The sequence below is a fragment of the Sparus aurata genome, chromosome 5 (genome assembly GCF_900880675.1).
Source record: "Sparus aurata chromosome 5, fSpaAur1.1, whole genome shotgun sequence".
NCBI classification, from domain to species: Eukaryota; Metazoa; Chordata; class Actinopteri; order Spariformes; family Sparidae; genus Sparus; species Sparus aurata.
Window position 1 is genome coordinate 17,255,847 of NC_044191.1, and position 23,273 is coordinate 17,279,119.

General features: G+C 40.2%; 2 protein-coding genes across 2 annotated transcripts; both read left to right on the top strand.

Annotated features, from left to right (window-relative positions):
- Window positions 1-776: 776 nt before the first annotated feature.
- On the top strand, window positions 777-3,188 carry LOC115582146 (testis-expressed protein 43-like). Its single transcript, XM_030417926.1, has 4 exons — window positions 777-813; window positions 1,197-1,305; window positions 1,405-1,604; window positions 1,828-3,188. Exons 1-4 carry the CDS (start codon window positions 779-781, stop codon window positions 1,871-1,873), a joined length of 390 nt encoding a protein of 129 aa, XP_030273786.1. The 5' UTR covers window positions 777-778; the 3' UTR covers window positions 1,874-3,188.
- Window positions 3,189-4,370: 1,182 nt separating this feature from the next.
- On the top strand, window positions 4,371-23,221 carry LOC115582178 (solute carrier family 12 member 2). The gene is made up of 26 exons (XM_030417973.1): window positions 4,371-5,299; window positions 7,542-7,664; window positions 7,844-7,919; window positions 8,461-8,556; window positions 8,936-9,075; window positions 9,177-9,287; window positions 10,477-10,585; window positions 10,697-10,824; window positions 11,738-11,822; window positions 12,142-12,290; window positions 15,351-15,458; window positions 15,586-15,709; window positions 15,798-15,899; window positions 16,747-16,902; window positions 17,113-17,212; window positions 17,755-17,866; window positions 17,995-18,135; window positions 18,326-18,432; window positions 18,692-18,771; window positions 18,853-18,993; window positions 19,210-19,323; window positions 19,994-20,105; window positions 20,243-20,329; window positions 20,539-20,674; window positions 20,777-20,844; window positions 22,490-23,221. Exons 1-26 carry the CDS (start codon window positions 4,826-4,828, stop codon window positions 22,623-22,625), a joined length of 3,315 nt encoding a protein of 1,104 aa, XP_030273833.1. The 5' UTR covers window positions 4,371-4,825; the 3' UTR covers window positions 22,626-23,221.
- The last annotated feature ends 52 nt before the right edge of the window (window positions 23,222-23,273 follow it).

Sequence of the window (23,273 nt, forward strand, 5' to 3'; positions counted from 1 at the left end):
GGCAGTCGCTGCTACTCTGCTTAGCTACCAATAAGCTAATTACATTTTTAAGCCAGACTAACTTTGCTGTCTTTGTCTGTTGGATTTATCTTCGACCTCACTTGGGATAACAAATTAAAGTACAAAGATGTAAATGAACCAAAAGTGACATATTACAAATCCCTAGAACAGTTGGGGAGTCCAGGCTAGCAGTGGCTATCTCTAGCTAGCTTTAAGGACTTGGCTCTCTTGCTTTAGATGTGCAGCTGACTGTTTGTTGTTTGCTGTATTTTGTTGTAACTGCCCATTTAACATCCCTTTTCTTTGGATGTATTGATTTCTGTCACATGACAATTGGTATATGACATAATAAACATCAACAAGACAGATTTTGGCTGTAGCTGTAACAGAAATGACCTCTAACATTAACATGACACTGAAGCTGCAGATGTAAGAGGTGACCCTGTCTTTTAATCTGTTCACCTCCATGCTGCTTCACATCACATTAGAGGGCACTTCAACTTCAACTTATATGCTCCATTTTTTGTTGTACACACGCATTAAAATGCAACACAAAAGACATGTAGTAAAAGTAAAATAGCCCCTCAAGAAGTTGATTTGCTGCTGATTGTTTGAAGAAGACATTGAAACGTACAATCTAAGACATTAAAAGAAGGACAAAATGAGACCCCGGTCAGTTTCACTTCACTGATTGATTCCCAAAGTTTCTTCTTGTAATCCTACCCACTACCCACCATGCACTGGGAGGTTTCTAAGGTGACCCTGACAGTCAACAAACATGGCAGCTGCTGCAGGGAGCTCACGCCAACATGAGTGAGTAATGTTTCTGATTTTTACACTGGGAGGTGAACTGTCAAAACCACATTAAACATTTATTCAGATGTGATGGGAACAGTTTTACTCCATTTTAAATAACTCAGTGGTTTTTTGTTTTTATCTGTTGACTGTGATTATCTTAAACCTGGAGACTTCAGTGGCTCAGCAGAGGAAATATGCTTTATTTTTTGGCTACCTCACCTAAGTACAACAGTGAAACATCTGCAGCTAAAAAATAACAAAAACAAAAAAAAATCCAAGAAAATCAGATAGTACTTGATTTAAAAAAAGGACACAATAAAGTTTTGGGGTTTGGAGCTTCAAGTGATGGATGTAATGAAGCCAACATTGTCTAACTATAGTCTCATATTGACCCCGAGGCGATCCAGCTCCCACATCCCAACGTTTTCAGCACGACATCCCATGATCCCCAAACTGTATGTGATGCCGTGGAAACAGGACATGAAGAACCAGAGGCTCCTGATAAAGGTAGATACCAGGGGAGGGAAACAAACACGCCTCATCGAAAACTGAAAACTGATTCATTGTGTGTGTGTGTGTGTGTGTGTGTGTGTGTGTGTGTGTCAGAACGCAGCTCTGGCAGGGATCCCTGTGGTTCCTCTTGAGGAGTCTCTGTGTTTTTGTGGTCGGGAGCGTCTCTGCCACAATCGGGATACAACCCACTGCTCCACCTCTTCATCCTCCTCCTCCTCTTCTTCTCCTTCTTCTTCTTCTGCTCCTCTCCATCAGACAGGACTGACCGCTCATCACTCCTCCCACTTCTCCAGGTGAAGCAGCTGACAGATTGATACTGTTAAAAGTTAGTTAAAGGAATGTAAACTTGATTTTTCTTGCATTCTACATTCAGGTTGTTTATTTCCTGACACAACCTGAATGCAGAATGTAAAGTTTGCATTCCTTTAACTAACTTTTCTGATGATTTATTGAATGTTGTGAGATAATAATCAGTCATGAATAAAATTAACTTTTTTTCTCACCACTTCTCACCAGGTACAACAGCTCTGTGGTGACAACCAGGCAGCTCTACCAAACATGAATACATGTCACACAAATACTAATAAACCTTCCCGAGGTTTTCATCATTGTTGTGCATTTAATTCTGTTTATGCAGATACAGTAAAGGTTAGAATTTGGTCCTTATATCCATTTGTAAAAGATGAATTATGTCAAAATGTAGATGTCAAGAACAAAAATCAGAAAGCTGAAAAATACAGATCAATCTGTAAGAATGTGACTGAAAAACTACAGATAACATATATAAACATATATATATAAAATGGAAAAACAAAATACAACCCATAACATTTAACAGAATGCTCCACAACAATTTGAGTGGTTACCAAGAAATTATTGAGGAATTAATCAGGAACAACTTGGTAGTTAATTAATTGTTATTTGAGGACTATATAGTAGATAATAATGAGTTTTTTTGGAGAACAGACTGGAAGATAATATAAGATACTATAGACACTATAAGTTTCTAAATAACAATAAACAACAAATCAGAAACAGCAGGATTGTCAATGACATGTTAATCTTTACATTCACACCAAATATACAGTAATATTCACATCATGTTCTGTGGCCCGAGTGATTATGAGGCCTTAACAAATATGTTTCACCTTACTTGAGGAGGCACAAAAGGAGTAACTGATTATTAAGCAATTAGTAAATAATGAGTTGTTACTACTTGTTGCCACTCAGCAGATAGTTCATAGTTAATCTCTATGATTTCCAGATAAACACTTACCTAATTATGTATGCATGTATCATATCCCTGTCTGTTCTCTGGTAACCTGTCATTAGCTGATAAGTCCTTTTTGCTCACAGTATCTCAATAGCAAGGCAAAACACTCACAATTTAGTGCTGTAGTTCTTATGTTCACCACAGGGTGTGGGGTCTACCAGTGTAACCCATCACCGGGGCTTCAGCACCACAGACAGAGCACCTGTCCTATCAGAGGATCAGGTGTGAAATCTTGCAGAATCTGACTGACAACATGGTCCCAAGAGCTGCCCTGGTGTTCTTGCTCTAATCTTACCAGAGAAATTAGTACCTTAACTTACTTGTTGCTGCCAAGTGAAGTTAAAAATTTCCACCATGTGTGTTTACAAACACATTGGAAACTGAAAAAAACTATTTTAAAATGATTGACTCAATTGAAATTGTGTTGCATTGTATGTCCACTTCAAGTGTTCCACAAGAAGCATGTTATGAAAAATAACTATTCAAAAGCATGTTTTAATTATTACAATTGAATTGAATTAATGTGTTATTCATGATTATGTGTTTGTCTAAAACAAATCATTCAAATACAAATGTGTTTAAGGTGCACTGTGTAGTTTTAGGGAAGACATTTTAATCAGAAGAAAAGGATCTTCTTTGACTGTTATTTATTTTCTGCCTCAACAAATGCTCTCTGTTTTCATGAGTGAATAAACTGAATAAACAAACTGACCTTAAACAATTTCATACTGTGTTACTTTGTTTATATGTGGCGGACCCTGCCACCTGTCTAGCTTCAAACAGTGTTCTGGGGAGCTTATGTCCCCTCTGTGAACAGTGATGGAGAGTTATAACCTCATTAATATTGTAAATATTAGAATAATGAGTTTGAATTTCTTCTCAACAGCATATTACCCCTTTAAATAAATACACATTTGTATTCAAAATTGATGTATTTGCCAAGTGACATCTTTATACTGCTGAAAAAGTTTGTAATTACTCAAGTGGCACACTTAGGATTCATCTTAGATTTAAGTAACCCAGTAATATAACTGTAATCCAGTGACACCGATGGAAACAATCCCCACTTTTAAGTTGAACTGGTTCCTGTCATTCTGTCCCTGAATTTATTGTCCTGTGTTTGGCTTCAGCATCAAGCGCTTTGACAAAGAAAGCAGCTGTTGTTCCCTATGCTAATGACACACACGCACACAACACACACACACGCACACTTTGCCTCCCTGCGTGCGAGTCTAGGCCTCTGTGTGAATGTCTCAGTGTGTTACCAGCAGTGATGACAAATCTCTTTGTATTATGCTACGACACAAACACACACACACACACACACACACACACACACACAATCACACACACAATCACACAGATACGCACCTAAGACATTGGGTTTAATATTGCTGATGGTTTATGGCAAGAGTTAGTAGTTTGTGATGTTTCTACAGCTTTCTGAATTATGTTGGTCCCAGGACAGTTCTGCTGTCAGTGAGTATGCTCCGGGTTTGGTTCACTTTTCTCCCACAAATAAAAAAAATTCTGTTCCAATCAACTTTATGGAGTGAAATCTCTGTCACTCTCTCGTCTTTTCACGCGTCCTCTCTGTCTCCTTCCTCTCCTTTTCTCTCGACTTAGATGCGCCAGAACGCGTGCCAAAGTTCGGTGCGTAATGGACACCGATCCATCATTACTTCTCCTTCCTGCTCCTCTCCGCCGCGTTCCCGACATGCTGAGATGTCTCGAGAGTCCAGAGAGAGGAGGAGGGAGCGAAAGAGAAGGATGACAATAAACCGTTTGAGTCACCATCTGAGGGGCGATACGCTCGCCAACTCGTGGATGGATGGACGGATGGAGAGGGAGAACGACACAGATAGAAAGACGGAAAGAGAGAAAGAGTGTGCGAGGGAGAGAGCTGATGTCCTTTACGCACATTACGCACAGATCTTTCGAGTGCGTCCTGGTGCATACAGTAGCCAGACTTCGCAGGAGGACAGCAGAGGAGTGAATGACTGTTTGTGTGTAACTTTTGCATCTAAATGTTAAATCTGGACTCCGGTGGGGTTTTTTTTACTCCTTTCTCTGTGACTTTGCGGTTGCGTCTCCCGCTCTGACTGCTTGGTACTAAATGCTGCGGCGCTGCTGCCTGGACATCCTCGTGGTTTTGGAGCAGGTGTTTATTTCACGGTAGTAGTTTGTCTCTCTGTGCGTTCGCGACTCTTTGGAGGGGTTTTATCGTCTATCCGGGAGGATATGTCTGGACAGAAACCGTCCTTGAGGAGCGGCGACTCCGCTCAGAGCCGCTTCCAGGTGGATGTAGTGACAGAAGGATCACCCGCAGCTCCCGCACCAGTCCCGGCTCCGACTCAGGCACCTGCCCCGGCCTCCACCGATGGATCCAAGCCACCTGAAGACTCTAAAGGCCGGTTCAGGGTGGTGGGCTTCATGGATCCGGGCGCGCTGGGCAGCGCGATGGACATCGGGCTCCCTCCTGATGTGTCCCACGAGCCGGACACGGCGAGGAGCGACTCGGTCAGCCTCCATTCAACAGGCACGGGACACACGCACATCTCTGACTCCCACTCCAACACCTACTACATGCGGACCTTCGGACACAACACCATAGACGCTGTGCCCAACATCGACTTCTACCGGCAGACTGCTGCGCCTTTCGGGGAGAAGCTGAGCAGACCGTCGCTGTCGGAGCTGCACGATGAACTCGATAAAGTAAACGACCAAAAAACACTGTTTTCTTTACGTTCTTCACTTTAAATAACCTCAGACATCACAGAAAAAGCAACACTATTGGAATACTATGGATACTAGAGTCCCACACGTAAGAAAGTGGAAGAGAGTGGAGAACAGTCCTGCTTTCAAAAGTTAACTTGGGTTTTATTATTAGATTGAGTATTAGTGAGTTCAATCAGCAAGATGTATGTAAATACATTTAAATATGGAGATTATATGTGACATAAGTTCCTATGAAGAGGTAAAATATTTTTTGTTATTAAAGGGGCACTATCTAGTTTTGGAGAAAACATTTATTATTTACAATATTAATAAGGAAATGATACAAATACAAGCTGTTCTCAGAGGAAAATAGGGTCACCAGAACACTGTTTGAAGCCAGGAAGGTGGCAGGGTCCGCCATATATAAACAAACTAAAACATGATGAAATTGTGTTGTCCTTTAAGGTCAGTTTGTTTATTCAGTTTTAAGAGTCATATAAACATGGCGAGTTTGTTTATTTAATTTGTTTAGGCATAAAAAAAAAACAAGTCAATGAAGATCTTTCTCTTCTGATTAATATTTATACCCTTAAAACTACATAGTGATCCTTTAAGTTTAAAAATGTCACAGAGCAGAAGGTGAACACAGTCAGAAATATACTTGTGAGTGGGATGTAGTATTTTGTCCTTAAAATTCTATTGATTTTCTCATTTGTCATTTGGGATCTAATGAACCCTCATTTAAAGAATCAACTACCAGCACTACATCCTGTTTTCCTGATGTCATCGTAGGTGAGGTTTGAAATGTAGTATGTAGTTTGCTTTCCTCCTCGTCCACCTGACACACAGTCAGTTTATCTCAGTAAGCAGACAAAAAAACCCTGAACAGACTCTGAGTGGGCTCAGTGACATCACTGGAGGCATGACCCCGACACACACACACACGTACGCACTCACACACACACACAATGCTGCCTCTCATGACCCTACAGGCATCCCCTGCCACACTCCCACTCCTCTCATACAGCTAGGTAGCTGTAACATAGACGTACATTGTACACTGACAGTGAACAGTTCAACTATTCTGACAGCAGGACGCCAGATGACACTTGAGCTCTCATTACAATAACTTTGAAGGTGAAATAATACAATGTGCAGACTGACATTTTCAGCACAACCAAGAATGTTGCACACAACTCGTTCAGACCTCGACCTGGACTCCAGCTCAGTATGAATTATACTGACACATTTCATACAGTCCAACATATTTCTATGGGTATAGGTACACTTCAACCACTTCTGAGACAGTTAAGTTGAGGTTTGAGTCTTTTTCTAAACCCATTAATAATCAGGGTTGTTGTTGGGAGTTCAGGTTAACATTAATAAGCGTGGTCTGAGTTGAAAGGAAATGTCTCCATCATCTCTTTTTTGTCCATCTCTTTCTTTCAATAGACCTTCAGTTTCAGCCTCTCCAGTGCTGAAATTTGGTCACTTAACACCACAACTTAAATTAAATGTTTTTTCTTTTCTTCAGTGTTTTATGTATGATCTTGTGAATGTAAAGGATCATGAGGTAAAACAACCACACCAATGGGAGCTCCTCTCTCCCAAATGAGCATAATGTCTCCTTTAAAACCCACTAAATATTAACGTCAGAGGTCATCAGTATTCTACATCAACATGACTTTGGCACCAGCTAATGTCCCGACAATAAATGTTGGTCACCCAACATCACAGGCTTACAATCAACTAAATATCATTATCTAACAGTACGGGTGGCTAGCTGAGTATATACACCTAAGGTCAGAAATAGTCTTGAGTGATAAACTTCCTTTTTAATTTGAGGGGGAAAGTGATCAGCATAATAATGTTGAAACATTTGGGGATTGTATATAAAAAGAGCATCCAGTCTCATTCACCTAAAACGGATGTGAACAGATTCAAACAAAGAGTTTAAAAAATTCAAATACTCATCACGAGCTAACATAGTCATCATGAAAAAATAGAAAAAGTATTCATTAAAAATGTATATATTCTGTCTAACACTGTCTATAATGAACTCATAATGATAAATGCATCCTTCAAAACCAACATATCTTTGTGACTTTCGATTAAACAAAATTTACATTCAGACCATGTGATGCTGATTTTCCATTGATCAATAAAGTGATTCAACTCTTTGTTTCAGTACATTCATTTTGTTTTTCACCTGTCTATACCTTTGTCTGATGATTGTCAGGAGCCATTTGAGGACGGTCTGGCCAATGGAGACGAGCCATCTGCAGCTGAGGAGGCAGCGGCGTTGGCGGCAAAGGAGGGCAAAGGAGGAACTGTCAAGTTTGGTTGGGTCAAAGGAGTCTTGGTTAGTGTTTCAGGGAGAGAGAAGTTAAAGCAGTACTCCTCCATGGGATGTTTAATATGATGTGATGATTGGAACAGATGAATGTTATTGATCAGAAAGAGGATCGCATTCACCTTCCATCTGGGGATACATGCCGGTCCTCACAAGATTAACCATGTGTGTTTTTGTGTGTGTGGCAGGTCCGCTGCATGCTGAATATCTGGGGTGTGATGCTCTTCATCAGAATGTCCTGGATTGTTGGACAGGCTGGAATTGGTTGGTACAAATAAATCAAGTTTGACGTCAGAGAAATGTGAGCTCAGTCTTCTTGAGGGGGCTCTCTGCCTAGGGACCAACCAATCAGAGTGAAGTTTTTCTCAATAAATAAGTCATTTACATGTCACAGTACTTTAACTGTAGGCTCTATTCATGGGGCTCTATATTATTTATTTTGTCAACAAAATGCATACTCAAACAGACAATGATTTTATTATGCTAACAAGTATTGTGTTTGTATTAAAGCCTGAATAGTCTAATTCCTCCATGCCATAGTGCCCCACTTTTGTCCAAAAACTATTTGGAGTCCCTTAGTACTCAAAAAGGTACTAAATGGGGATCAATCCACTGCTGAAAATAGTCCACAACAAATCCACTATTTCCTCCCATTTGAGTAAAGTTTGTGTTTGTGTGCCATTTAAAGATTTACATCTCTGGTAGGAACCATTGGGCAAAGTGCTGAGAGCCATAGAAGTCCGGAAGTATTAACGTAACTAACTTTGTTTGTTTTTTCTTTCTTTCTTTCTTTTACTTGTTGTAGGACTGACCATTGCAATCATTCTGATGGCCTCTGTGGTTACCACCATCACTGGTCTGTCCACCTCTGCTATAGCAACCAATGGTTTCGTACGAGGAGGTGAGACAGCAACTCCACAGAAGCCTTTGCTTTGAAATTTGTTATCTATGTTTTGTTAGTATATCACCCTTTTCTTAAAATACAGATATATTAACAGGTGACCTCAGTAAAGTTTAGTTGTTCAAGCCTTGTATGTGACGTAACAATGATTGCTCCCATTGAACGAAGGTTCAATAAAACAGTTCTGAGAAAAGGTGTGCCTATGTTTCCAGTGAGACAGCATTTCCAGTGTGATAGTCGTTTCTTTTCCAGTTTATTTCAGATTAAAACAAATTACAGCCCTTCTTCTCAGTGTTCCTGAGAAATAAACTCAATGCCAAAAGCAAACCAGTAGTAAATGATGAAACATTAATTAATACTGTGTATTCCTGCTATCAAGGAGGAGCGTACTACCTGATCTCCAGGAGCCTGGGGCCGGAGTTTGGAGGCTCTATCGGTCTTATCTTTGCCTTCGCCAATGCAGTAGCTGTGGCCATGTATGTCGTAGGCTTTGCAGAGACAGTCGTTGAGATGCTTAATGTGAGAAATACTTTGGTATACCCATTCAAACATACATCTGTCTGTCTACTGAGCATTGTTTCTGACATTGCTCTTGTTCCGTCTTTGGTTGTTGGTTGCAGGATGTTGATGCTCTGATGACTGATGAGCTAAATGACATTCGTATCGTCGGGACTCTCACCATCATCCTGCTGCTGGGAATCTCTGTAGCTGGGATGGAGTGGGAAGCCAAGGTGGGAATGTGAATCCACATTGTCTCTGAAAACAGTGGACAATCAGGAATCCTCTGCTGATATCTCACACTGGAAAATGATACATATAGAAAGTTGTTGAGGTCCTGCAGGTAATAATGGATTGGATTTGTATGGCTCTTTTCAAGTCACCCAAAGCACCTGACAGGGTTCCAGGTTCCATTCATTCACACTCAGTCATACTGGTGGTGGTAAACTACAATAGTAGCCACAGCTGCCCTGGGGCAGACTGACGGAAGTGTGGCATCCATTCAGCGCCTACGGGCCCTCCGACCCCCACCTCAAACATACAGCAGTCATACACATTCACATGAGGCAAGGTGGGTGAAGTGTCTTGCCCAAGGACACAACGACCATGAAGCAGTTGGCCGGGCGGGGATCAAACTGCCGACCCTCCGAACATAGGCCGACCCGCTCTACCACCTGAGCCACGGTCGCCCCGACCCCGAGGTAACATTGCAGTTGCTAACAGCTGCTACATGTACACTGCTGGGTAAAAAACACCTCTTTACATCTATTGGATGTATTTAGATAAAATCTTGTACATACTCATGGTCCCCAGAGGATGAATCCTACTTATGTTGGTAATAATTTGACTTTTGTCGAACATCACTATAAGGTTCCCACATGTGGTTTTAACTAAAATATCTTGACAACTATTGGATAGATTGTCAGAAAATCACTTCAAACCTTCCTTGTTGCACCATCACTGGGTCCAAATTTTAATTAGTCAGTTCTTTGGTTTGTGACCAAATGCCTGTAAAACTAATGATGTTCCTATCAGCCTAAGCAATGCATTGTGTTGAAACACCAATCCAGCCAGTGTTTCTTCCTGTTAAACAATTAACATTCTTCTTCAAGTCGAGAATGTGGTGTGGTTTAAAGTCGGACCTAATCCATTACCATTATAACCAGACTTCTGTTCTAGAGAGATCAACAATATCAGCATGGAGTGATTACTGTCACTTTAACAAGCTTGGGGGATGATTGAGTTATTGTCCAAAAAATGACTTGATTGTTAGAAAATGACAAAAAATATACCGGAATGGGGCTTTAAGCCCTAATTAGCAAATGAATGCATGCCAACGGCTGAACTAAGATGGTGAACATCAGATTGTTTGCATTGCTATTGTTATTTATACCCCCTTCCATATTTCTTACTGTCTCTCAGGCTCAGATTGTCCTCCTGGTGATCCTGCTGGCAGCCATCGTTAACTACTTCATAGGAAGCTTCATGTCAACAGAAAGCAAAGAACCTAAAGGATTCTTCGGATACAACAGTCAGTCTGCACTCTCTCGCCATTTGACCAAACTTCAAAGGTGTCTGTCACTGAACATTTGCAGTATTTCGTAGTTTTGCTTATATTTCTGTCTGCTCTCTTGCCTTCTAGCTGCCATCTTCATAGAGAATCTGGGTCCAGACTTCAGAGACGATGAGACGTTCTTCTCAGTGTTTGCCATCTTTTTCCCAGCAGCTACTGGGATCCTGGCTGGAGCCAACATCTCTGGAGACCTCACTGTGCGTTTCACATTTTGCACATTATATTATCATCATTTTGCTGTAGTGGTATTCAGTAGTGAATAGTGTTGGATGATCTCAGATGTGTAGAAATACAAAGTTTTGCAAACTTTGGATTGGGCGCTCTTCCACAGTTATAGACTTGATTAGTTAGGTTCTATTGCCTGGAAACATGGCATCTTTTTCCATCAATATGCAGATGACAAACAACTCTACATCTCTGCTTCATCTGATGATGAGACAATAATTGCTTTTTTATTGCTTATATCACTCGTTGTGAGGTTATCTGTGTAAAATCCATACACTTTTGTTTACAATCAAAAGACTGCAGCTAGGATCCTCAGCAAAACTAAACACAGTTTTGGTACTTGCCCTGTGCTAAGATTTCTTCATCAGCTGCTTGTTAGATATTCAATTGATTTCATGGTGTTTTTAATAATTGTCCAATCCCTTTAAGAGCCTTGCTCTGGACAACATCAGGTCAATGTTGTAGTCTACATTTAAGCTTCCTATCAGATCACTGCTGACTCTAACATGAACTGTTACTCACCACTAGACTGAAGTCTAAAGTGATGCTGCTTTTGGTTCTCACCACCCCTGACTCTGGAACAGTCTTTCTGTAGAGTTGAGCACCTCACTTACAACAAGAAAAGTATATTAAATTGTATTCTTTGTTGTTGTTGTTGTTGATGCTGATACTTCTTGAATTTGGACATATTCTTTATTCTTTCTATATGTTGCAAGGCACATTGTGTCGCATCTGTTTATATAAATATGCAATACAAATTGTTATTACTATAACCAGAAGAACAATGCTTTTAGCTTCAGTTTGTACCACTTGAGGCTCAAGGTAAATTTCCACTATGAGTTGAGCAGACAATAAACCTGAATCTTATTATGTCCCCATGTTTAGGACCCTCAGTCAGCGATCCCTAAAGGCACTCTGCTGGCCATCCTCATCACAGGAATCACCTATGTGTTTGTTGCCATCTCTGCTGGTAATATTTTACATAAGTTTAACACCAACTTGCAGGGAATTCTGTTATTGTATTTAGTCTGACACCTTTAATGAATGCTGTAGAAGCTAAAAATCATCATATTAAAAAGATAGATTAGAAGACAGTGTTACTGTTTTGGCTGTTTTTGATCCTATTTATTTTATTATTATTATTATTATCATTATAAATGGAATTGAGAAAATGCATTGTAAGGTGTAAATGCATGCCAAAGGCTCATACAGGTAGAAGTAGAGGAGGTAACCTTGTCACCAACTGTCTCAGTTATGTAAGTGTTTGTGTTGCTTCTCTCCTCCTGCAGGCTCCTGTGTTGTCAGGGATGCCACAGGGGACCACAACGACACTGTGAGCGACACAGTGAACTGTACCGATGCCGCCTGCACGCTGGGTTACGATTTCTCCATCTGCAAGGAGGGAGGCTGTCAGTTCGGGCTGATGAATGACTTCCAGGTAACACTGCAGCTCATGATCACACACACTCAGCTCAGGGATGAATTAACTAAAAATGTTTTAAACTCAGACAAACAAAATGTAGCTGGGTTTGGGGTAAACTGTTCCTTTAAGTAGTTTATTGAGCAAAAAGATATGATTGATTTAGAATGACACTGAAGTAAACGTCAATGTCATACCCGAACAGCCCACCATGGTCAACCAAAAGCATGATGGGTACTTTAATCCAGTAAGTAAATTTTTTCAGGTTTGAGTGCAATAATTGAACTGAACTAGTTTCCTATCAATGACCTTGCTGCAACGATTACCTAACAACTTTTATACTGAACACATTTGGAAGGAACTCAAACGCAGCGTCTGTACTAATGCATATTAAACCATCAAATTTGGGCAGATGAATATCTCATCGATTATTGGCATCTTTAAAGGATAAAGGTAAACTTATTTTTGTAGTTTTTGTACATGTTTTCCTGCATCGTCTGACTTTGTCTATGAGTATGAGCAGATCTTGTGACATACTTTAATGTGATTTTGGGTTGTGTCATCTACATTTTGTGTTTTATGAGGACCCCAGGAACAAAAATTTTATGAATGTCTTGTCTTGTCTTGCAGGCATTCTTTAGTTACTGAAATTGATTTCCTTTAAGTTATTTGACATTAACTTGCTGTTTTCAGACTATGTCAATATGATTTATGGCGTCATTTGGTCACAAATTTGAGTTTATGTGACAGATTTGGGAGTAAATTAATACTTTGCCCTCAGCTCCTCTCCAAATTATTTTCCTTGAACTGGGGATTTGTTTTAAACCTAAAACTTATCATCTGACTTCCTGTACTATTTGACTTTGTGGAAGCAATGGCCTTGGTTGGTGATTAAAGTGTTTTCACAATTGTCAGCATTGCTAAAGTAATCTGCAATTCTAGGGTCTAACATCCTAAGTTTGCTTGCACAATGCTGTCAAGATCGGATATTTTTAAATAAATACAACGATAGATTGATGTAAAATAACAGGTAGCAGTATTTTGGAGGTACTTTTGCCTTTCCTTACATGGACAGGAGTAGATTAATTGTGGCTTATATTTCAATACAAGGTTTTTGTCTTCACTATGAAGCCATCTGGATGCCCTGATGGCCGTCGCTATGGATATTGACTCCTTCAGTAGAACACTTTGAAAAATTATAAGTTAAGATGTGAGCATGATGAGCGATAAGGTAAAGGCATCTATTGTGTATTTCAAGAACACGGACAAGTTCAGGAATTTGGGTTACATAAAGGCCAACACACGGACAGACTGTGACGTGCATCAAAACACCCACAGCTATTGTTTTCTATGGAAGCCCACACATTGGCTACGATGCAGTGTCATGATACGATTTCCTATTTCCCCAACATCAGCGAAAGTCCAGAAGAACTGGAATTTCATCACATTCGCCGATGGACGATGTTTGTTGCCTAGGACAACCCACTAATGCGACTTGAACTTTAAACTTTATTGCTTACGTAATGCTACTATTTTTGCATTATCTAAACATCAATTTTACACAGTTTGGTTCTGATGCAAGCATATTTCAAGCTGCTAACACATTTAGTAGACACAATATACAAGTTTCATTCCCTCAAGTATATATATAAATGTAATTTATTGGTCCTCTTACTTAATTTGTGACTATTTTATTTCCAAACTCTTTTTATGCTATTTATTGTTTCATTCTTTAACACTTCAAACATATTTTGCTTACTCTCAAAGTCTTTCAAAATATTGCACACCTGCTAACTGGGTGTATCTCTGCGTTAAAGACAAAAATGGAAAAGTGATGGAAGAGTTAAGTCCTGTGTTAAACATTGTGGTCGTTTAACACAAATGTGAATCGCTTCAGACTGCTGCTGTGATGCTGTCTCTCTGCATGTGGTCATAGAAGCCTGCACTGTGTGTGCGTGTGTGTACAGTATGTGTGGTGTGTGTGTGTGTGTGTGTGTGTATGTGTGCCTGCCTGTGCATGTGTGTGTGTAACAGAGCTGTTCCCAAACAAAGTGCAGCCGTGATAATAGTGACTGTTGTTTTGAGTCACAAGGTTCTCGCTGGTTGGAGCCAGAGCTGAATGAGAGCATTGACAATATCCACCTACACACACACACACACACACACACACACACACACACACACACACACACACACACAGCTTACTGACACTGATATCGCTGACATGGTACACAGTCTGGTCTGTTGCTTCAGACAGAATCACTTGTTCTTTATTATTTATTATAACTGTTTATTTAATGTTTTCCATGAATGTTTGAAATGTTTCACATTTTGGAAAATGTGTGTCACTAAAATATGTCCAACGGCAGAGCAGGCGTGAATAAATCCAACGCCTTTGTGTGTTTCTCGTCCTCTTACATGCTGACAGATGTCATGTAATGTCGGTAGGTATTGATGATGATATTTTTTAGGAGACAATGTTCCTGTTCAGCTTGTTTTTGAACAAACAAGAATGCATGTTTTGTTTTTGTTTTTTATTCCTAAGTGTCTTAAATTCCTTCACTGGGCTACATCTTTGGGTTGTAGTGGTTAATTTCAAAAATCATCTTAGCTCAGTGGGTTGAGTCAAACCTGCAGCAGACACAATGACTTTGACAATCTGAGAACTGCTGTCCCATTCTGAGAAAGCCCCAGCTTAACTTGATATCCGACAAAACGCACGTCCCTGTGGGGCAGATTGTGACACAACATGAAATCCAAATTCCTGGGACAGGATTAGAAAACGACACTATTAACGGCACACAATTTCTGAATGTGCCAGGAAACAAACAAACCAAATTTTGGTAGACTTGAGCTTGATGTTTTTGTTCCTGCATCCTTGATAAGATATTTTTGTGGCTACATAAGGCTGTGCTGCTCGACCTGCTGCAGTGCAACAAAATGACCTTCACACCTACACAGACAACCAAAATCACATAATGTCTTAGTTTGCACAACACAATTCAGCTACAAGTCTTACCTGAATGTATTCTTCTTGGTCAGTGTGAACCTAAAGGTGTGTCTGTGTGTGTTGTCCAGGTGATGAGTCTGGTGTCGGGCTTCGGTCCTCTGATCTCTGCAGGGATCTTTTCAGCCACTCTGTCCTCGGCTCTGGCCTCGCTGGTCAGCGCACCCAAAGTCTTCCAGGTCAGAAATCACACATATTTTGTTTTGTCTTATTTTAAAGACCCTCGTTGACTGATATTATATGCCTTAACAAACAAAGACATTTAATATAAAATGGCTGAAAAAATAAAAGCTGATGTGATTCCAGGCTCTGTGCAAGGACAACATCTATCCAGGGCTGGGTGTGTTTGCGAAGGGTTATGGGAAGAACAACGAGCCTCTGCGTGGTTACGTCCTGACATTCTGCATCGGCCTCGCCTTCATCCTTATTGGTAAGCTGCTTGCATGTTGTTCTCCATCTAATCACAAACCTTTTCCCACTTGTCCTGATTACTGACCCTCTCTTTTGCTGTCTGTTAGCGGAGTTGAACATCATCGCCCCCATCATCTCCAACTTCTTCCTGGCCTCGTACGCTCTCATCAACTTCTCCGTCTTCCACGCCTCGCTGGCCAACTCTCCAGGTAAACTCTGCGAACTGAACTGATTCTGTATACTGTATGATGACAGGTACAGTGATGTTAAAGTAGGCCTTTGAAAACTTGAAAAGGTCTCTAAGTGTTTAAAGTAGTATATAAGTAAGTATATAAAGGTGAAATGACAAATATGTCATACTGGACGATGGCTAGGTTCAGAATTCAATGTGTCAGACATTTGTCTCAAGAATCAAGGAAACTCACTTTGGTTACAGATCTGTTTCTGTTGATTTGGCCTATAGTCTCACACTTACAATAAATAGCAGACAATAAAATTCCAGTCTTAGCAGGGTATGACTTATTTCAAGTAAAGAGTTCTCATTGTTCCCAAAGAACAATATGTAAAATATTCCATTATATTGCATTTTGTCAACTAAAATTATCAACAGAGGGTGAAAAACTGTTCTGACTTTTTCACATCTATGTATTGTGTTGCGATGACATACTAAAGTTAGCATGCTACCCAGCTATGCCAAACCTGTCCTGGTCCATAGCTGCTGTGCTAGTAGTGTAAACACCAACACTCCCCTAGTTCTCTGAGCACCAAGCCTGGACATCTAGCTGCATGGCTAACTGAGCTAACTAGCTATTAGTAGCAACAGTTAGCGGCAGGTAGTTGTTAGCTTATTAGCTTTCTTAATTAATCTATTTTGTTAAAAAAATTGTGGTTTCAGGCTGCAGTATGTAAAAAAAAAAAAAGTCTAAACAAAACAATGTAAAAGTATGACCTTAACTGTTGTTTCTGCAAAAGAAAGTGTTTGCAATCATTTTTGTAACACTAGTTGTTGTCCTGCTAGCATGGCTCTGTTCGCCTCATCCTTGTCTCTCACCACAGGGTGGCGCCCCAGTTTCAAGTACTACAACATGTGGGTGTCTCTTGCCGGGGCGATCCTGTGCTGCGTGGTGATGTTTGTCATCAACTGGTGGGCAGCTCTAGTCACTCTGCTCATCGTCCTCGCTCTCTACATCTATGTCAGCTACAAGAAACCTGGTCAGAACACAACGATCTCACATTTGATCTTTTATTTCTGCTAACATAAGAACTGATCACAGCCACTTGTTTCTGATTGAGTTCAGGGGGTTTCCCACTTTGTTACTAGCTTCGGTGTTGAAGTCAATCCAAACAATACTGCTATTGTGTTTGTTCTGCTTTATAGACTCTTAATCCCATTGCCTCATTTCACTGCTCTTTTTCCTGTAGATGTGAACTGGGGTTCATCCACTCAGGCTCTGATCTACAACCAGGCTCTGACTCACTGTCTGAACCTCACTGGAGTCGAGGACCACGTTAAAAACTTCAGGTCAGCTCGAGAATTAGATCTGGGCTATTGATTTTGAGATTTCCATCAGAAACAAAGCTAAAATAAAACAGTTTGATGTTCAAAACCCCTTTTAAATCCTACATTTTCTTATAAAAAAAATACTACATATATAACTGCTATATTCAAGTGGACATGTCATTGCAAAATCTAAGATTCTTGTGTTTCAATTGAGAACCTCTTCAGGGTACAATCACAACAGCAGGTACAATCAATGCCTGTCAGGCGTCAGTAACTTCTTGACAAATATTGTGCTGTTGCATTGATCCAGGTATTTGTTCGCAAAAATATATTCAGGCAGAAATAAAAACCTTTTACTTTGGTGTGTTCACACTTCTATGAGTCATTAAAAGTAGCACTGAATATGATTCAAACTGTCGTCATAGTTTAACATTTTGTTCTCAAAATAGTTATAGAGCAGCTTTCAATTTTCTTTGGATACGTGGTGGATGGGCATTTTAGGCTAGTTTTACCTCATTTTACAGGAATGGATGTGACTAACTGTTGGGATTCCATGTTTACAGGCCCCAGTGTTTGGTGCTGACTGGATATCCAAGCTCTCGTCCCGCTCTGCTTCAACTGGTTCATTCTTTCACCAAGAACGTCGGCCTCATGGTCTGCGGTCACATCAGGACAGTGCGTACAGATATACAGCTTTAGAAAACATCACGCTCTGATCAGATCTCTGTATTCTTTAGATTGCAGAGACTTTTTTCTGAAATCACAATCAGCTGGAGATTGTCCTTTGTCTCTCCTCTGTTCAGGTGACCCGCCGGCCGAACTTTAAGGAGTTGTCGCAGGATCACGCCCGCTGTCAGCGCTGGCTCAATAAAAAACGCATCAAGGCCTTTTACACTACTGTTTTCTCTGACAACCTGAGGCACGGGACACAGTTCCTCCTGCAGGTACAAACACCCAACTAACCCTAACCATATTATCATTTGATGTCTTTTTAATGTCTGATTGTCTAAGTAGGGTAACATAAACCCCTCTCTGACTTCATTTTATGCCAAACCTCCCTCATTAAAGTCTCAAATAACTGAGCCACAGATACATTGTCAGAGGTTTGCTACGTCTCTGTTCTCTGATGTTCAGGCTGTTGGTTTGGGTCGCCTGAAGCCAAACACGTTGGTCATGGGTTTCAAGAACAACTGGAGTGATGGAGACATGAGAGACGTGGAGATTTACATCAACACTATACAGTAAGGACTGATGCGTCTTCTAGGAAGAGCTTATTTTGTAATAATTTGAAAATGTGACTTGTACTGTATTAAGCAAAAGGTATACATGGACATACAATTATTCTCGCCTGTTCATTTGCTTTTACTTATCAAAGAACAGCACACAAAGATATCAAGAAGGAAAGGAAGTGTAAAGGAGAACACAACTTTACATTTGAACAGCAGATTTCTGGTTAAGGACAGTGAAGTCTGAGTGCAGTGGTCTGATCTGTTTTTCCAGCGACGCCTTTGACCTGCAGTTTGGAGTGGTGATCCTTCGACTGCAGGATGCACTGGACGTCTCTCACATCCAGGGACAAGGTAACCCTGTCTTTTTCTGCTTATCTGCTTTCTATCCATCTGCTCCGTAGACTGTACACATATCCTTGTTTGTCCCCATAGATGAGCTGCTGTCCTCACACGAGAAGCCACCCATTGGCAGCAAGGAGGTGGTGGTTTCTGTTATTCTGCCGAAAGACTCGGACTTTGATTCTTGTCCTTCCAAGACCACAGGCAACCAGAGCAGCCCGCTCATCATGAGAGGTAAAGTTCAGTCATTGAGAGACAGGCCAGCATGGACACAATGAAGATGAATATATCAGGCAGATTTGGACTTTGATTTGTTTCTGTCCTGAAAAGACAGATGCCCATCTTCTTATCTGACTCAGGGGAAAACAGGGAACGAGAGTATTTCTGAATGTCAACGTGTGTCTTTAACCTCACCCTCTGCCATATCATGTTGTGTTATATCTGTTACAGAGACCAAGTCTCCTCTGAGTCTGACTGACCAGCGTCTGTTGGAGACCAGCCAGCAGTTTAAGAAGAAACAGGGCAAAGGAACCATTGACGTCTGGTGGCTGTTTGATGATGGAGGTCAGTTTCTCCGTCTAACACAGTGAAGACAAAGACTTGTGGCACACCAGAGTTCAAGAGTAGAGAGGACCAGCTTAAAAATTCATGCTTCATCAGGCTGACAGCTTTCAGGAAATTTATAAGTTTTCCTTTTGTATTCTTTTGCATTGCCTGCATATAAGGGGCACTAGATAGCAAAATGTTACCCGACACCATCATACATTCCTGGACTAGATCTGAGCCAGACACGGACCAGTTCTGGTTTACTCAGTTTACTCTTGGCTGCCATCATTTCACATGGTATGTGGGCTGTATAATGTAACTGATGTGGGCCTGATCTGGGCCATAACAATTTTGCTATCTGGTATGTTTGGCCCCGTTGGAGGTATGCACTCTACTGACTGCCATTCTAGTTGATAATGTGTATAGTATTAATCACAATCTACAAAGTAAGCAATAACTCAAGCTGTCAGCGGAGATGGAGAAAGAAATTTGAGTAAAGTATCACGTTTCTCTAAATGCAAAAATGAGTACAGTTCTTGACTTCATGTACTTAGTTACTGTCCAACACATGTTTAATTAGAGATATGTAGGGTGTGTGGACAGCAGGCTACACCAACAAAAACAGAAGAAGGATTCAAACCAAGCAAACCAAGCATTCCCTCAGTAAAGTGTGTATTTGTGTCTGCAGGTCTGACTCTGCTGATTCCCTTCCTGCTGACAAACAGGAGCAAGTGGGGCGACTGCAGGATCCGCGTCTTCATCGGCGGGAAGATCAACCGCATCGACCACGACCGCCGAGCGTGAGTCCACACGCGCTTTGACCTGATTTCTTCATCAAAAAGCCTCAGTGAAAAAACACTGATTCTGTTTTTTCACCTGAACTAACTTACATAGTTCTGCATACCGCGTTTTCATTCTGGTCTGTGTGTCCCATCAGGATGGCCATGCTGCTCAGCAGGTTCAGGATCGATTTCTCTGACATCCACGTCCTCGGAGACATCAACACCAAACCCAAGAAACACAAGTACGACTTCTGATGGAGTCTGCCTCAATTCCTAAAGTTTACTGAACTGTATCATGATTTAGTTTTAAACAGTGCGTTGACATGATATTGTAAAGGAGTCATATCAAATGAACACATCAACGTTGAACATTTAGAAAAAAAAACACACATAGCAAATGAAAAGAAAAACATGGTTTATAGCTTTTAAAATGTATTGTGTGGTTTTGCAGTAAGCTGACTTTTAAGGAGCTGATTGAGCCGTACAGGCTGAAGGAAGACGACATGGAGCAGGAAGCTGCAGAGAGGCTGAAGGCTCAGGAACCCTGGAGGATCACTGACAACGAACTGGAGCTCTACAAGGCCAAGGTCCACCCACACGCTGCACACAGATCAACTCTGACCAGTGAAGCTTTAAAGCTGTTTAACAAGAAGTAGTTAATGTGAATATACTGTATATGTGACTTTCAGACCAACCGTCAGATCCGACTGAATGAGCTGCTGAAGGAACACTCCAACGCAGCAAAACTCATCGTCATGTAAGAACTTATCATTTATGATTGTCCTCTTCATCATCAGTGTCAGAGTTCATCTTCTTCTCTATCAGATCCATCTTATTTATACAGCCCAAAATCACAATCATATTGCCTCAGTGACGAAATACAAAATAGCAAGTAGGATGTGCAAATAACAATTTAAATGGGATAGGTAAATAAAGAAATACAGAGAAATATAATAGAAAATAAAAAGGAGGTAACTATAGTTTTTAAATGAACTGTAAAGTGTCTGTACAGGACAATTATAGACATTCTGTACAGTATATGACAAGATACAGTGACAGCAACAGCAAGTTATGTTCACAGCAGGGTACAGCATAATACGGCAGTCGTGACAGACTATCAAATATCAGATACTGTCATGGTACAGTTTGTTTGGTAAGATAAAGTGCACAATTATATGAGTGAGAGTGTCAGAGTCCTGAGTTGACATGCGGGGATTTTCAGTGTTTTTTGGGGGGTGTGGTGATCAGTGCAGTGAGACTGTAGAAACTGATGGAGGTGGGTGCAGATAAAGTGTAGTATTATTGATTATTATTACTCGTGCATTCATGGAAAAAAAAATGCCTTCTGTTGTAGTTGGTTGAGGTGGAACTCTTTCCCTGAAGTGAGGAAAAACAGCACATTTTTACATTTGTGATGCTGGAGGCATGAAACCTTTTAGCATGAAAAATGACTTTGTTAATTATCACAATAGTTGTGGTAACACTTTATAATAACCATCATTAGTATTAAGTAAATTAAATTAAATTATCAAGCTGCAACCATCCAAAGAAAGTTTATACATGAACACACGGTATTTATTTAGCCTTTACAAAGTATTATAAACCTCTGTTGCAACTTGACAATAACAAATGGTTTATGAACCATTTTTAACAATGAAATAACTTTTAAATACAGTTTCAATAACCTGAAGGCAACAATTTGTAGAAATTGGCATTTTGTGCGATTTGACGCCCCCCACAGTTTCTGAGAGCAACTCCACTGTCCCAGGTCTGTAACAATTTGTCAAAGGTAATGTAGGTGCTAACTACTAACAGAACTCTTTAGGTTATAACAATGTTGTGTGTTGAAAACTTGTATCTTGAAGTAATCGTGTGTCACACCGTGTGGCTTTGTGCCACCAAAATAATTTGAAGCTGTTATTTTAAAGTCAGAAAGTGACCTGATGTTGCTTTAAATGTATTAATTATTCATGATTATTGCATCATGGATCATTCCATCATATTGTAAAGTGTTACCATAGTTGCTTATTTTTCATTTTCTGTTAATTAATGAATATTCAGCTATACTTGTATAAAATATTCCGTAGTTTAATTTTTTTAAAGCATTACATTAATAAGAACTTAATATGTTTATGTTTTTAATCTGAAATGTAACTAGTCACCAAAGCTGTCAGAGAAATTTAGTATAGTGAAAAGCATCTATTTATTATAGTATCAAGTACTTCCCTATGAAATGTAAAATATCTCAAATATACATAGTGGGTCTGAATCCGAGTCCTTCTGGTAGTATATCCAGGTTTCTAAAATACAGCTTGAATAATGATGAAAAAACAGCAGCAGTGATTCTCAGTCCCTCCTCACTATCCTCACAAAGCAGATGTCTTCCGTCTGTCTGTCTGCAGGAGCATGCCTTTGGCCAGGAAGGGCACGGTGTCGAGCGCCCTCTACATGTGCTGGCTGGAAACTCTGACCAAAGACGTCCCGCCTCTGCTGCTGGTCCGAGGAAACCACCAGAGTGTCCTCACCTTCTACTCCTAACACACACACACACACACACACACACACACACACACACACACACACACACACACACACACACACTCACAGACACACACGCACACATACAGTGCATGGTGTGTTTGGTATCCTTCTTCATTTACTACAGTATTACTCTGCCTACAGCTGCACAAGAACACAAACATCATCATGCTTCAAGTTTAGAGTCACAGATCTGAAACTCTCCTGCTGTGAAAAGAAAAAGTGTTTAAGTCTAATTTTGTGTTTCCATTCGCAATAATTTTAGTACATTTCTGTCAGTTCTCGTTAACAAATTAATCAACCAAGTCAACATTTACACAGCCCTTTTATTTTAGAGTCAGCGTTAACAGGCTGTATGTCCTATGGCTCCCATGTGTTACATGTGAATGAGAGTAACTACAGTGAATATTAACTAATTTTGTCAAAATTATTTATTCAAAATGATAAAATCAGGATTTCAGTAAGTTTGTTTGTATTCAAGTGCTGTGTGATTCTGAAGTAGTGTTTTTATTTTCAATGGGTTTTAGGCAGCAAGACACTGTATATGTGGTAACGTTATTTTGTACATTATTTTATTAAAAACATTAACTAAACCATGTTTCTCTCTGTTTTTAGTGTGTCTGTTTTTACAATCAATTGTGAATCATT

Coding starts and splice junctions, on each gene's coding strand:
- LOC115582178 (XM_030417973.1), top strand. CDS start 4,826: ATGTCTGGACAGAAACCGTCCTTGAGGAGCGGCGACTCCGCTCAGAGC. Junction 7,920..8,460: donor TGTTGGACAGGCTGGAATTG/GTTGGTACAAAT, acceptor TACTTGTTGTAG/GACTGACCATTGCAATCATT. Junction 19,324..19,993: donor GTGGCTGTTTGATGATGGAG/GTCAGTTTCTCC, acceptor TTGTGTCTGCAG/GTCTGACTCTGCTGATTCCC.
- LOC115582146 (XM_030417926.1), top strand. CDS start 779: ATGGCAGCTGCTGCAGGGAGCTCACGCCAACATGA. Junction 814..1,196: donor GGGAGCTCACGCCAACATGA/GTGAGTAATGTT, acceptor ATTGACCCCGAG/GCGATCCAGCTCCCACATCC. Junction 1,306..1,404: donor ACCAGAGGCTCCTGATAAAG/GTAGATACCAGG, acceptor TGTGTGTGTCAG/AACGCAGCTCTGGCAGGGAT.